The following is a 17,634-nucleotide window of genomic DNA, read 5'->3' on the forward strand; positions in this document are numbered from 1 at the left end:
TAGAAAAAATGTAAGTAAGAATACCGAAAATTTATCAATCTGCAATGTGCATATTTCTTTCAATAACACAATTACAACGTGTTTACGAAATAATGATATAACGGATCAATAACATTGATTTTATTAAAATTACTATTTAATGTAAAAACGTTGAACTCTAACATCTAGAATGACATTTACATAAAATACGAGCTAATCAAAGGTGTACTTTGAACACCGTAAGTTAACTTTTACAAATAACGAGTTGTTCGACATAATTCCTAGTTTAAAGATAAAAGATAAAATTAGACATTTGGCATAAGTAGCTTATAGAAGTAAAGATAAATGAGGAATGAGGTGGTAACAATAATTAAAGGTTCGTCTTTACCAACGTAACAGACTTCAGGGATGTTAGTGTTAGTGCTTAGTCAAAGGTTTGGAAGACAAGTTGACTCTAATGACAAAGTGAATCTTGGTAATGGACACGCCTTGTTACGAAACTGAAGTTCTGATAATAAGAGAACTAAATTGGAACTGGTAGATAGATCGTTAACTCGACAAAAAAAAAAAGATAAAAAAATAAACTAACACATTTGTGTGTTCGGACAAAAATATAATATATTTAATATATAAATATATTAAATTAAATAATTAAATAATATAATAATAATAATATTATTATTTATTAATATTATATTTAATATTTAATATATTAAATTTTTATATTTTTTATTTTTTTTTTTCTATCGATTAACATAGACACAAGATTTTATTTGTATTATATAATTTCAAATTAACATTTGGGTGTGACATAACGGAGAAGAATGAGAAGGGCGACGAGCAGAGGGGGGTGGGAGGGAAAGGAAAAAGATTTCTTATCGAATAATTAATACCTCGCGAGCAGTTTGCCAGAGTTTGATAATAATAATAATAATAATAATAATAAGAAAAAAAAAAAGATAAGAAAATAGAATCGATAACTCGGAGGTTACTCTCCCCGTAAACGCAGGGGAACTTTTTAATACGGCAAATATCCCGAGAAACTATGCGAGAAAAGAATGCGATGCTCTATTCATTATTTACGAATTTAATTAAATATAGGTTGGCTTCTTTTTCTCCCCGACGAGCAACGAAATAAAGAAAGAAAAGTAGGGAGGAGAAAAAAAGGGATTATACAGGTAGACATATGAATTACATTAGTGGTTTTCTAAATATAGGGTGGTTACTCTCTCTGGAGAATATAACCAGGATACTTTTGGGATTTCTATTATCTTTCTCTTTTCTGACATTAAATAGATTCTTTTGTTTGTTACATTATTTCGCGATAAATATAAAAATACGTTGGAGAATTATATTTGGATAGTATAACAATTGTCAACCATTTTACTTTTTTTTCTTTTTTAAAGAAATTCTGCGAAGTATTGGGTTGGGGAAAACAATTGAAATTGTAGGATTGTGCAACAAGATTGAATGTTATTTTGTTATTGTTATACTATTTCACGATAAAAATATAAGAATTTGTGTAAGAAAAATATATTTAGAAAATACAATAATTGTTGGTTTTCTTTTCAAAAAAAATTCTTCGAAGTATTGGAAAGTAGAGGAAAAGGAAAAATTGTATAATAGAATTGCAACACGAGGGAATGTTATTTTATCGAAAATTTTGATGATCGTAAAAGAAATATGAAGAAAATGAAATCTAATGTAAAGGTCGTCTTACCGAGGGATGATCTCCTTTAACATTTTGTAATTGTTTGTTTTGAGGTCCAGCCGTTGGAGTGCGTGGTTCGCTACTAGGGCCGACGTTACTTGCACTACCTGGTGCAACGACAGCAGCACTCGCACCTGCACTGCTGGCTGGACCTGCACTGCCCCCGGCTGGTGATTTGCTCGCCGGATTACCGGTTGTTCTGGAACAAACAAACGAACGAACAAATAACACACAAAATTAGTCGAGATACGAAGGAAATGCGAGTCAATTTTTTGCTTTTTATTTTCATTTTCTCTTTTTTTTTCTTTTTTTTTTTCTTTTTTGAAGAAAAGGTACGCTAATGAAAGAAAACGAGAAATAAAATAGGAGAAGAGGGACAAAAAAATGTAGAAGGAGAAGGGGGTGGGAAAGGGGAAGGGGGTGAGGAGAATTTTCGATCGGGTCGCGTAATTGCCTTCATTCGTCTGTCTCTCCGAACCCTTTCCCCCCTTTCCCCCCTTTAACCCTACTCGTATACACTACGAGCCAAAAGTTAGAAATTATTCGCCTATCTCGCGAAATATTTCGATACACTGATGAAAAAAAAACTAAAAAAAAAGAATCGTTTCCATTCGTTATCGGTATCGTAAGTATTATTAAACGTTGCGTTTTAAAATATTTCAATATTATTTTCATTACACGCGTAACAAATCTTTATTTATTATTAAATTAATAAATTATTAAATAATAATTAATTTATAATATATATATTATATATAATATTATATATAAAATATAATTATTAATAATTAATTTATTAATAAATTATTATTATTAAATTAAATTTATAATTAAGCGTTTGATAGAATAAAAATGTTTGTTATACGATATCAACGAAGAAACACGAATATACAGATCTTATTCTTATTTCAAATTGATATATGTATACTTTTATTCAATTATTATTCGTGATCCTTCGAGCACGAATTTACGATTATCAGACGAACAGATATTGAAATATTCATACTTTTCAGATATTTTTCCCCCATTCGAACAATACATTTTCCTTCTTTTCATATCTTTTTTTGTCGTACCATGATCGATATTCGGTAAGGTAGAATTTTAATTAAATATACCAGTGAAAGGTAAGAAACTAAAATGAAGAGTGGAAGAAAGAAAGAAAAGAAAGAAAGAAAGAAAGAAAGAAAGTAAAAGGAAAAGAAAAAAAAAAGTATAACACAGAACCGAAAGAAAAACCATTGAAACGAATGAATGAATCGACCATTAAAAACTATGCGAAAAATATTTAAATTTTGGTCCCCCTTTTTATTCTTTTTCTTTTTCTTTTCTTTTCTTTTCTATTCAATTCTTTCTCTTTCTCTTTTCCCCCGTCCACAGATATTAGCACTATTTCAATCCTTTTTTTTTCCTTTTCTTCTTTTTCATTCTTCTTTTTTCCTTCCCGTTTCTATTTTATTATCACATAATCCAACGATAAAAGTTCTCGGCGAACGTTCTCCTTCATTCGATAGAAAATTAAAAAAAGAAACAGAAATAAAGAGAAAGGGAGAGATAGGGTGCGTGTTGAATACCAGTTATATGTGTTCATGAATTCCTTTTGTTCAAAGCAAGCCGTGTTTTAAACCATTGCATGCACGCGAATATTCAACGATGCCATATTGCGGTGAGTGGGTGGATGTGGGTGGCTGGCCGGATGGGTGCGTATCCATTGAAAAAGTCACGGGGGGATTTTTCTTTCTTTCTTATTTTTTTTTTCTTCTTGCATTTCTAACGTAACCACCGACGCCTACGGCAATTCGAAAACGATAACTACAACCACCTCGCCCTTTTATTATCGACTGACGGTACAAATTCTTCCCTTCCCTTCACCCCTCTTGTTTTTTTTTTCATCTTATTCTTTCTCCAATTTTCTCTATTTTTTCCTATTATTTGTTTTTTTCCGTGATTCTATTTTTTCCCCTACACATTTCTTTCTTTCTTTCTTTCTTTTTTATTTCTATTTTATTTTTATTTTTTTTTCTTCTTCTTCTTTTTTTTTTTTGTCACATATATACTCGCGCTGTTCAACAACAACAACGAGAATATATGATAGAGAAAATACACGAGTAACAACTGTGAGAACGTCATTTCAATTTTCTCGTCATTTTATTCCGAAGGAAAAACTATTTTCTACTCTACCTTCGTAAAGCCTTTTTACCTCTCTCTCTCTCTCTCTCTCTCTCTCTCTCTCTCTCTTTCTTTCTTTCTTTCCTTTACTTTACTTTTCTTATTCTTCCTTTGCTTTTGTATTATTTCGTTAGAAGCATCAAGAGTATGTTGGATCATGCTGCGAATGGAAACGAATATAAAGTATCGTATGTAACGTCTGAAAGAAACAGAGAAAAAGAGAGAGAAAGAAATATATTCTCTTTCCTTCCCCCTTTCCCTTTCATCCCCACACCAATGTTATATACTATATCGTAAGTAGTATCACCAAACGAACGCTTTTCCCAACGAAAATGGTTATACGGTTTTCTATATTTAAATAAAAAACAAAGCAAAAAAAAAGATATTCCACCGTACGCTTGGAAAAAGTTAATTTCGAATAATGTAATATAATACTACTCTTCGTTGAAATATAATTCCACGATACAGATCGAATTAAGGTATTCGACAAAAATTACATTTTTTTCCATTAGACGCTGTGTAACTTTTATTCAATAGGTATCTGTATAAAACAAAAATATATATATATGAAAGCTTTGTATGCATGTGCCGGGGCATTGAGTGATTAGCTGTTTGAATGTGGCGCCATACATTGGGGGAACAAAGGCTAGCAGGAGTGACGGTTGGTGTTTAAAATCTTGTAGGAGTGAGAGTTTTGAAATCTAGCAAGAGCGTTTTAGAAGTTTAGTAGAAAAGTCTTGTAAATTAAATTTAATTGAAAACGCATTAAGATTGGCATCAATTAATAGAGAAACGGGAGCATGAACTTTTAATTGTTGATTCTCTTATTTTAGGTTAGTTGATCACGTGTAAATATTGTAAAATTATTAACCTAACCTATTATGTTTAAATAAATAACTCTTATTTTAGACGAATCTAATTGTGGTTCTTACTCTCAACAAATTAAGGATTACAAACATATTATATATATATATATATATATTGTAATAATTATATGCATAAAAATTAAAAGAATTCGTGATTGAATTCGTATTTATATGAGCTATAATAATGTTAAGTCAAAAATACTAAGTGCTATTTAAAAATATAAAGGTATCCTTAAAAAACATGAAAAAAAAAAATATTTTTCGAACTGTTTTTTATTCCAATGTATATCCAATCAAAAACAGATCAACTTTTGTTGAAAGTATTTGTTTGTCAGATTATCGCAAGTACTTGAAAAATCGTGACTGGAGTTATGTGGAACACCCTGTATATATATAAAAAAAAAAGAAGAAAGAAGAGGAAAAGAATTTTCTTTTGGATCGATAACGTTACAGAATAGGAACACATAATATGTAGATAAATAGTATACTGTTGCATAATACGTTAATATCTCTAACATGCCAACACATGCACAAATAATATTTTTAATCTTTCTAATTAATTTTATATCTTGTATATCATTTTTATTCCCTAGCTTTTTTATGTTTATTTTTTTTTTTTTTATTAAGAGAAGGGAAAGGTTTTCTATATACTGACAATAAGTCACAATCCTCGTTACATAAAATCTACTTGAGTTAAGCGTTATCGGAGACAGTATCATCGACCCGTTCTCTCTCTCTCTCTCTCTCTTTCTCTTAAGAAATAAATCCAACATGAAATAGTAGTTTTACCACTCACGTCCATCCTTCTCGTTGATAAAGTAGATTCTTCACGGCTAAGGAGAATTTATATCGCTTTTCTTTTTCGAGAATTTTCGTTTCTAATGTAAGCTTACACGTTAGACGGAAACTGTCTGCTTGTCTCGACGAAAATGATTAATCTTATTGTTGTCTTAAAATTCTAAATAAAACCAAACTATTCTCCATTGGTTTTATACGTAAATATATATATATATGTGTGTGTGTGTGTGTGAGTAAAAATACACGCACGCGTTATAGACAGTAATTTTGATAATGAAATAATTATAAGTTCGATTATATTCTAAATTACTAGTTCGCGAGATAATGAATGGTATATTTATAAATAATTAGTTCGGCCAGACCATTTTATCGCTTTGTGTTATTATAATTTCTCTATTTAAAAATAATTAACTAGGCCAACGAAACAATTTGTGTGCTTGACCGTTTTTTTTTATCTGGAAATTATTATAATTTCTATTTGCAAAATTCTTAGTTAGTCGGACAATTTTTCTTTTGAAAATAATCAATTTAGACATACTTGTTATAATAATTTCGAGAGATAAGAAATTATTATTTGTAACGAATAACGATTACAATTTTACAAATATTGTACAAAATGTTTGCGAACTAAATAATATATTAAAAATAAATATAATGTGGTCTGAGTTTTACAAGATAAAATTCGGAATAACGTTGGATTAGTAAATGACGAATAAAGGTTCAGTTATTTCAGTTAGTTTGATTTTACTGTCTTCGAAGTAGATAGATGTGTATCAGTGAAAGATTGGTCTCTCACTTTGCTGGTTAGAGACCGGATTACTGGACATGACTCGAAAAATCGATTACCTTTCTTCCACGTACGAGTTAGAGACTCAAACAAGATTATACGATTGGTTGGAAATTCGAATGTGCGAACCGGAAAATATCGATCTAAAGGATCTTATATTCGAATGATCGAATAAATCGAAAATAAGATGATCAGATAATCAAAATTGATCGATTTTCAAGAATATTCGAATATATATAACAAATTTATATATATTCATTTATTTATATATATATAAATAAACAAATTATAATATATAATATAATATCTATTTATATATATTAATTTTTATATATAACAAATTTGTTATACGCGTAAATTGGAATTATTTTAAATTTTAAATGCACGATGATAAACCAAAATGAAATCTCTGTATTACCTTTTTGTTGATTGTTTATTAAAACTCGACTATTAGCGTGCGTCACTTTTACCGTTCGACTGATAAATAAAAACTGTAATTTAAAGAAATACGTCACGGGATAGAGGATAAAATATTAAATATTACCGAGAACAGAATGAATAAGAAAATTGAATGAATTAGAGAAAATGTTTATAATTGATAAATCGTCATCAGGAAAGATAATACAGTATACTATATACAATATTTCTTAAAAATCCTCATTTATGTACACGTATTTTATTTTGATAAACGAGATATCATTATAATAAATAAACAACGTTATTCACAAATATGTTTCTTTAATAAAGACTCATTGTTAAATATCAAATGATTATCCATTCGTTCGTAATACGTATCGAATAGAATATGTGAAGGAAAAAAATTGTAAGAGATAATTTTCAAAATGATATAAAATCATTTTAACGATAATACGATATAATCCATCTTCTAAAATAAATAATACGATATATTGTTGCAGGGAATTATTTCTACGAGTTTTTCTTTATATTTAAAATATTCAATTGAATTTCTGTCTGATAATGAAACGGTATCTAGTAATGGAAATTTGTAAAAAAAAAAGAAATATAAAAGTAGAAATAAAAGGAAATAAGGTTAATATCTCATTTCTATTAAATTTTATCTCTCATATTCGATAGAATATATATATAAATTTTAATTACATTATTTCAAAGGTACTCTCACACATATCACGTTTCTTTCTTCTATTTTCTTGATCGACTAGTCTTACTATCCGATCGATTACTTTCGTCCATTAACCTTGGTCATATAATGTAATAGACTTATGCTTAAAATAACCTCCTAGATCGTGAGACTCTAATGAATATAGTCTTTGAAAAGTTTCCATCTCATTTAATCTTTTCTAACGAGTCTAAAGTTCATGATATCCATTTTTTTTACCCCTTCCTTCTTATACCCCCCCCTCTCTCTCTCTATGCATTATTAATAAGAAAAAAAAGAAGAAAGTATTCGTTATATTTTTATTCATTCATTTTAAAAATATATATCTGATATTAAATATAATATATATATAAAAATTGTCCATATCTTATATAGAAAATAATTATTAATTATTTTTAGTATCAATAGAAATATAAGTTAGATAAAAAATATTTAATATCGTGTACGAACTGTTTTCTATAGTAAAAAAAATAATATTAATATTAAGGAAAAAATTATAAACAGATTCGATCGTAGGTGTTACATGCAAGTATTATAGATTAATACATGAACATGTCGAAGGTTGACCAACGAGGAACGTAATGCGCACCACGGTTGGTTAATAAGCTATCATGTCTAGTAACCACGTATGCGAAACTATATCTAAGCAAATAACCACCATGGAGCCCTGCGGCATCTTCCTCTACCCATCGTTGAATTTAATTGATTCCTACGAGACGAAGATACACACCCCTTATATCTTACTCAATATCTTATTCGTATCTTTTTTTTTTTTTCCTAATGATCTTACCGTTAAGATTACAAAACTTATTATAAATAATATGAATACCTTTTTTCAACACCTTTTCTCATAGGATCGTCTTATCAAATTGTATTTCACGAATTATCGTTCAGATATAATATTACATCGTATATTAATATCATTTGTTTGAAAAATTTCATCAAATTTTGTAATATTATCATTTTGAAATAGCAGAAAAAAGTAACGCGCACGAATAAAGTTATTTTAGATACGACCAGGAGGTTCCAATTCATCAAATAATTTGTCAACAATTCTAGTAATTTTAGTAATTTTCTAGATCGCAAATAAAGAATTGCAGCCAAGTGCAATCCGTTGTCATTCGCTTTCCCCACTGTTTTTCTTCGTAACGTTGATCGATGTGCACCCTCCTATCAACACAGTTGAAATCATCTTTTGTATCATAAAGTGTTTGAAAGAGAAAGATAGGGAAAGGAAAATGTTAAGTTGGTTGGCAGGGTGTTCTCGTCTACACTTAATTGGCATTTGAAGGTTGTAGGAAACATCAGAGAAGTTAACTAACGTTTCCAACTTTAACGTTAGGAAAACTCTTGTGTGGTGTAAACTCGAATAATTCTCATTGAACACGTCCTATCTCTTTCCCCTATTATCTTTTCTCTACGCTACTAAAGAACAAAGAAACTTTCTATCGGTAGTGTATTTCTCAGATACAAAAGCAACCAAGTTTTCTTACTTTCAAACGAACGATATCTTCTCTTATACGTTTGTATAGTCTTGCACATGTGTTCGAGAAGTTTTCTGACACATTATACTACACCATGCTGAATCGTGCTTGTAAGATTGAAATTGAAACAAAAAAAGAAAATAAAATAAAATAATAGAGAGAGAGAGAGAGATAGGGGAAAAGAAAATACATAGAGTTAATTATGAAAATACAGTAGACAAGGATACCCATAGAAAATACATACGCTCGTATACACACGTATATAAACAGTAAATACATTTCGTAGGAAAGCATGCTTACGAGAAATACAACGTATATTTTACCAGTGCACCCTGTATATATGTATGTATGTATGTATGTGTGTGGATTTGTGTGTGTGTGTATATATATATATACGTGTATAAAGATAAATACGAAATAATGGAAGAAATTCGAGCGAGTGTTGGAATACGTGACTTTTGTCTTTTATATGAAAGAGATATAGTTAAAAATACAGAAATTGTTAAAAGTAATCAACCATAATGGGGTTATACACGTTGATTTAGAATGAAAATTGGAAGTTATACCAAATCGATTATATTATATATAAAATAGATAAAACTAGAACGATCGAGTAAAAGAAGGGGGTGGGGTGGGGGGAAACGAAATAGACGAGTTTGTTGCTTATTTTTTTTTCTTTGTGTTTTTTTTTTTCGTTTAGTAGTGGAAGACAACACATTCGGTTTAATTATAGTGAATCGAAAGAATTAGTAAGAGTAAGAAATAGTAGAAGAAGAAGAAGAAGTGGAAGAAGTAATAGTTATAAAATTAGTAGAAGAAATAGAGAATAAATAGATAAAAGATAGGAGACGTCAATTAAGATACTCGTAAAATACACTCGATGATACGTGATACTTACTCTAACTGCGCTCTGGATTCCAATAGTTACAGTGAAATGGTGCATGAAACAGAAAAAGATTCATGATTAATTAATTAAATGTTCTTAACAACAGCCTAACCCTTTTTTTCGTCGTTATCATTTTTCATAAGTCCTTCAATTATTTTGTACCCACGTTGACAGGACGCTAACATAAATGATAAGAGAATAATATAGAAACGTATTATTTAAGTAGAATTAAAAATGCATATTTCGAATAAATAAATACATCGGTGCATTATTTTTATTTCTTCTTTTTGTATTGTTTTTTCTTTTTTCTTTTTTTTTTTGTAACGATCAATAAATTAATATAAATCATTATTACGCGTGAATTTTGATATTAACGAATATAAATTTGTGCTAATAAAATGAGATCCTTCGTAATGGGGTGATAAATAAAGTGTTACATGATTGCGTGCTCGTTCTTTTATCTTTTATTTATGATCCGAGTTTCTACGGAAAAAATGAACAATTAATTTACGTTTCATTAAGAAGTGTTATTAAAATTTGTTGATAATAAAACTCGTCCTTTTTTTTCGTCCAAGTTTTCTTTACATTTATATTATTGCGCTTTGATTTTTGTTGATTAGAAATGAGAAAGATAGAATGTTTTTGGATAAAAAGAAAAGTGAAATCGATTGAAGATAGAATATTAGAGAAAAGTATTTCTTTTAGATTTTGTATTAAGAAGATTCGTTAAACCGCAGATTGATCGAGATATCGATCATGATTTCGACTACTTAAGGATAAGAGCGAAACGAAGTAAGTACTAAGTACGTACCTATCTTCTTTAAAAGTTTCAAGGATTTATTCCGTGGATTATCTTCTTCACGAAGTTAATCGTTCGCAAAGAGAAACTTTCGAATAAACGATAACCCTCTAAACTTCGGTTACTAATATTACGTCTATTTTCTAAGAAACTAATCAAATTTCAATGTATCTTATAACACCGAAGATATTACAATTCCACACACACGCACACAAAGTAGCTTAACACACGTATAATGAAAAATTATTATATTATAAATGATAAACAACAAATTATCTCGATCACTGTAATATATAATAAACATAGTATCACGGATTATAAAATTAAAAACAATTTTTAATGATTTGGAAATGGCCAGTCAATAAATAATTATATATATTAAACATTCTATTAATTATCTGTAATTATCATTATTCTTTTCTTCTTAACAGATTATCGATTATTAAATTCTGTGTTAATGAATTTATTCTATAAATAATTAAATAAATATTACACTTTTGTTTATAATCGTGTATTTCAAATAAATTCGATTAAACAGTAATTATATATAAAAATTCTATTAATTGTCTATAATTATTATTATTTTTTTCTTTTAACAGATTATCGATTATGAAATTCTGTGTTAATGAATTTATTCTATAAATAATTAAATAAATATTACACTTTTGTTTATAATCGTGTATTTCAAATAAATTCGATTAAACAGTAATTATATATAAAAATTCTATTAATTATCTATAATTATTATTATTTTTTTCTTCTTAACAGATTATCGATTATGAAATTCTGTATTAATGAATTTATTCTATAAATAATTAAATAAATATTACACTTTTGTTTATAATCGTGTATTTCAAATAAATTCGATTAAACAGTAATTGTATATAAAAATTCTATTAATTGTCTATAATTATTATTATTTTTTTCTTCTTAACAGATTATCGATTATGAAATTCTGTGTTAATGAATTTATTCTATAAATAATTAAATAAATATTACACTTTTGTTTATAATCGTGTATTTGAAATAAATTCGATTAAAGAGATTTTTCAATCGATGAAAACATAGCATAATATCAAACCTGTTCGTGTAATTTCGTCATAAATTTCGCATAACCAGTTACGATTAAATGGAATCGTTGATATTTGCTTTCTTACCTGGTAGTATAATATTCGAAGAAGGCAACGAGTATTTCCAACGATCTGGTTACTGCGGCCCACATAGTTAAATTTGTTCGCGAACGAATGACCGACACTTCTCACGTTATTAAATCTAATCGATCTCACCCACCCACACTCACACACACACAAAAGTATTCTTCACTCGCAATAGTAATCACGTCTTTTCGTTATCTCACCAAACAGGTGTGGAATAATAATCGATCGGGGTGCAGTGGAAAAAAAAACAATCGTTTCCTTAAATTCATTTTCATAATAATATTCTTAATATATATGCGCATGGAAAATATTATGAAAAGATAAAATAAATAATTTCATGCGAAATATACTGCTTTTGAAATTGTTCGTAAATTTCTAACGAAGTGGAATGAAACAGATAAAACCTAAAAAAGTAAGTTCGAATTATACTTTCTTGTGTATTTTTTGTTTTTTTGTTTTTTTTTTTTCAATTAAATTCTAATGAAGATAAAAAGAAATGTTTAATCAACGAGATAGGATTTAGACAGATAGATAGTCATAGAAACTTTTCGTTGCTCCTCGTATTTGGATATTATGATAGGGATGATGTTTGTTGAAGATTTACGAGTATCTGGCGTTGACATTTTATGAAATGTATGATAAATGCAACAACGTTTTCACGAACGTACGTGTGGTGTATTATATATGAGTATGCGTGTGTTCATACCAATAAGAAACAGATATGAATATGGAACATATATGAATATGGAACAAAAATCAATGTTATTTAAAAATTACTTTGAAATTTCAGTTTAAAATTCTATAGAAATTGTTTTCTTTTTTCCTTTTTTTCTTTTCTGGGTTTATTCGCATTTTATTAATACGTAATAATAATACTTGCAAGTAATTATTAACTATATTCGATTTATCAGTATAATTATACGGTTAACGTCGTCTTCCTCGAGAATGAGGTTCCTTTCGTAACCGTTTCCTTTAATTATTTGAGACATTGAAGTCACCGTAAATGAAGCGTCTTGAGTTAAGTTGAGTTAAGTTGAGAGTTAAGTTATGGAGATGACAAAGAAGTTACGCTCGAAGGTAACGAGTCAGCTCCAATATCACACAAAATTATCAACAACCGGTATGGTTCTAATTTATTATCAACTTTAAGACAAGCCCTTTATACAATTTTAATGTTCATTACATTCTACTGTACCATTCATTATGATTAATTACCACGCGAGAAGAAATTAACCCTTCGCTCGTTCTCATCCATCTTTTCTTTTTCCTTTATTTTTTTTTTTAATACCAATTATCCGTTCGACATCATCAAATTGTTTATTATTACGCAATTGATTCTTTACGAATATTATAAATAATTATTTATAAATTAAATAATATTATTTCAACCGCTAACGAGCAAGTTCAAAGTTTCATTAATTTTGTGCTTATTTTTGTTTTTCTTTTCCCTGTATTGAAATAGACGATGATAAAAACGAAAACATAATTTTCCGACTGCTGTGGGAAATAATTTCCTTGAAAAAAATTTCAACCGAAAGGACGTTGTTGTTGTTATTACTGCAACGAAACGTTACGAGTGTGTTGGTTGTAATTGAATAGTAAATTTTTACTCTCCCCGCTCGAATAAAGAATATTTTTTCTTCTTTGCCTTAACGTAATTCGAAATGAGATGGAAACTGAAATTAAAAAAGAAAAAAGAAAATTGCCGGAAGAAGATATAAGTGAAATTTGTAAAAGGTGATATCGCGCATTTATTATTCGTGAATACGTTTAAAACACTCGAATGCACGTATCTCGCGATGCCAAATTATTCGACATAGAAATAGGAATTCGTTTGTTCCTCGTACTATTCGTAGTCTCAACTATTCGTAAAATCGAAAGAATTTTCGCTGAACTCCTCGAATTCCTAACGTTCGTTTTTCAATAAATGACAAATACAAAAACAAAAAAAAAGGAAAATAATCAAATATTCTCATCGATTAGGGAACAAATTAACGTTTAAAAATCCAAGCATCGCGAGTAATGTCCAACGGGGAATGAAACTAATGTAAGAAAAAATGCAATTTAATTAATCGAGAAGAAAATAAATAATAAATAAATAATTACGAAGGAATACGAACATTTGGCAAAAATTCTTTCGTTAAAAAAAGTAAATCGTCCCATTTTTGAATAATTTTTTTTTAATATTTAATTTGAATATTATAAATAATATAAAATATATTATTATAATATATTTTATATATTATATTATATTGAATATTATAAATAATATATATAATAATTTGAATATTTAAAGACAAGAGAAAGAAAGGGTGTGAGGGAAAGTGGGGGGACGAGAAAGAAAAGGAAAAGTGCAATTTTCGTAGATGATTGAGTTTTTAAACGCGTAAATTTGAACGTTTCTTTCTTAACGACTTCAATCCAGGTCCCATGATCGTTCTTTTTATATTCGTTTGCCAAGAAACAAACGATGTACAGGGTGTATCGTAAAAATATAATGGACACTTTTCATCGTCATTATACGTTTTAGTTGGACGGCAAATTGCCACTGCCGTTGCAAAAAAATGGTTGTTCATTGTTTCCCAGAGCAGATATTTCCCTTGTAAATTTTAATGAACGTTAAAGTCAACTCTTAAAAATACGCGTCACGTGTGTCACCTAAAATCATCCACCCGTTGGACAAAAATATTATTAACAAACTCTGACATTTAATATTACGAGTTTTTGTTCTTTCTTTTTTTTTAAATTATAATATTTCACTTACTCGGCGAATTGTACGCGAGAGACAAATTTTTTGTTTGCATTAAAATTTTAATTAACATTCTAATATATTTTTGTTTAAATATATAAAGTTGACAAAATTATTACAAGTATCTTTGTATTGTAATTTTAATTGGACATATATTAATTTGAATTAATATCGATAGGTAAATTTATAGACACTAAAGGAAAAAAAAAAAGGACAAAAATCACAAGTACTGCAAATCCTTGGGCATATGATAGATAACAAATCAATGATAGTTAATCGCATTAGCCGCACAAGCACGTTCACACAATATATACTTGGTTTAACCAGTTGAGCAATTAGGAATATTCGAAATATTGGTATTCCGAACAACCGGCTGCGGTATTTCTTAGCATTAATCCTATTAGTTGAATAACATCAATCCGCAAAATATGAAAGGAATATAAGCACATCGTTTACATAGTACTCCACAATTCTTCGATCTTATTTTTTACATTTCTACTAATAATCCATTCGTTATTTAATAATTAAATTGCATTACGTGTCAATGTGTGCATAGAAAAATATATGAAATTTTGTTCAAACAAGCAGATTTCGTGCATTCGTCTAATGTAATTAATTAAAGCAATATATCGCACAAATTTTCGATATTAACCTAATTAGAGATTACACGTTTCTTTTTGTCCAAATAAAAAAAAGAAGAAAAACTTTTCAATTATTTAACACGGGTTCCCCGATGCAATTCCGTATGCATTCGATTAACAATGAGTATTATTACCCCATCGTGTGTGCATATCTAAAATTGTACACGTAACGAGTAACTTATTAACAAACTCTGTTAATTAAATAACATAAAATTACTAAAAAAAAAAAAAACACACAGTACATAGGACAAATTTTCTAATAATATATAAACCATTAATTATTATTAATTAAATACAACCATAAGGTTTTATCAAGAAACAAAAAGAAAGGATCGAATTTACGTATACGATGACACGTTTTTGATATATTCATAAAACGTGTTATTAATTTATTAAAGTAATTTGTCGAGGTTTCATAAGTTCTCGACAGAATATGATTTATAAAATATAAGAATCGTATCTCCAGAGATTGTAGAATATATTTGAGTAGGTCATTTTATATAATATATTCGAACGAATCGTTGAATTCTCTCGCGTACTTGTATTATACGTGATCATTCGAACTGTCTATATCTTTTTCTCATTCTCTTTCTTTTTTCTCACTTCTCATTGGAGGGTAGAAACGTTCTAGATGGTATCGAGTACCATCAAGAAACGATATAGACACGATACATTCGAGTATCAGGGTGATGCTTTAAAGGAGATGATACTCTCGAAAAAGAATATCGTTTTACCCGAACTTCGATCAATCGATTCGACTGAAACTTCCTTTTCCCGAGATTGACGATAGAGGAAAGGAAGAGAAAGATTGATGGAAGATAAGAAAATTCTCAGTTCTCGTCGAATGAAATCTAAAAAAAAAAAAGTACGAACCATCATCGGTACGTATCACTATGAAAAGATTTAACATATTCTTTAATTGATTCTATTTTCTAATAATATCTAATAATATCTATATAAATATCTAATGATATAATATAAATATCTAATATATAATATAAATATAAAAAAATATATAAAATATATTTATTTTATTTATTATTATTTTTATTTTAATAAAAATATAAAAAAATATAATATAAATATCTAATGATATTTCATTTATTTATTCTGATTATATTTGTAAATTTTCATTTTAAGTTTCGTAAGTGAAAACGTTAGCTACGAATTTTTCTCGATAACGTATAAAAATATAAAAATAATATTAAGGTAATATAATAGTGAGGAAGAAAAATCTATCAAAATGTACAACAACAACAACAACAACAACAACAACAAGTAAAAATAGAAGAATAAGATGAAGAAGGGGGGAGACAAAATATCGATTTTCTTCTAACCAATGCTTTTATTCTAGAATTTAGTCCCTTATATATATATATTTTTTTTTTATTATTAAATATATTTTTTCCCTTCGTAATTTAAAGAAGGACGAGAATTTAAATCGAGAAATTTTCAACAACGCCAACGGAATAAAATTGAGATACCATAAAAATACGTTAGATTTCAATAGATTATGCTTATCAAAATCATAGCAAGTGAACGTGTAGAATTATGGTTGGGGGTAAATAAATAAAAATAATAATAAAAAAAAAGAAAAGAAGAGACCAATAATGAAAAGTGACAAATAAAAGGAATCGTCGTAAATCGCAAAAGCATTCGATTTCTCCACTCGACGATTTTCTATAGTAAACCTTTTTGAACCTTTTCACGTTCGATGTATCATCGAGAAAGCCGTTTAAAAAGCAACAGGCCGACGTTCGTTCGCGTTAACTTTAGATTACACCGACATTCCTTACTTTCTGGAATAAGAACAAGAAGAGAGCAAAAAAAAAAAAAGAAAAACAATTGGAAGCTTTCTATTCAATTCCCTTTTTGATACTCTCGATGAAATTAATTTACCTAGATGCAAGCCAGCCAGCAGGGAACTTGCCAAGGAACAAGGATGACTAGTAAAAGATAAAAAGTGAAAATAAAAATATCTTTTATTCGATAGGTTAAAATAAAAACGTTTCTCGAACTTCAATCACTTCAATGTGTGTGTGTGTGTGTGTGTTATAACCCGTAAAATATAATATTAAAATACAAGATTAGTATACAAAAAAGTAAAGATAAATAATTCTGTTTTTCATATTAATATATAAAATAAGATATTCATGATAATAGTGATGATCAAAATCATAAAAGAAACCTCGAACGAATCACTTCAATGTGTTATATAATATAAAATTAAATATAATATTAAAATACAAGATTAATATACAAAAAAGTAAAGATAAATAATTCTGTTTTTCATATTATATATAAAATAAGATATTCACGATAATAGTGATGATCAAAATCATAAAAGAAACCTCGAACGAATCACTTCAATGTGTTATAATATAATATAAACTTAAATATAATATTAAAATACAAGATTAGTATACAAAAAAGTAAAGATAAATAATTCTGTTTTTCATACTAACATATAAAA

General features: G+C 28.2%; 1 protein-coding gene across 7 annotated transcripts in view; it reads right to left on the minus strand.

Moving 5' to 3' along the window:
• Window positions 1-17,634, minus strand: part of LOC122522906 (synaptotagmin-7) — a 148,593-nt gene that overhangs the window by 9,773 nt on the left and 121,186 nt on the right. For 6 of the 7 annotated variants that reach the window (XM_043644281.1, XM_043644280.1, XM_043644278.1 and 3 more), the window contains 2 exons: window positions 9,828-9,839; window positions 1,700-1,889 (listed from right to left, as the gene is read on the minus strand). In XM_043644281.1, coding sequence (XP_043500216.1) covers window positions 1,700-1,889; window positions 9,828-9,839 — 202 coding nt within the window. The remainder of the gene's footprint in view (window positions 1-1,699; window positions 1,890-9,827; window positions 9,840-17,634) is intronic. The other variant, XM_043644286.1, reaches the window with a different exon arrangement.

This window comes from Polistes fuscatus, unplaced genomic scaffold (assembly GCF_010416935.1).
Source record: "Polistes fuscatus isolate 324 unplaced genomic scaffold, CU_Pfus_HIC Scaffold6, whole genome shotgun sequence".
Classification (NCBI taxonomy): Eukaryota; Metazoa; Arthropoda; class Insecta; order Hymenoptera; family Vespidae; genus Polistes; species Polistes fuscatus.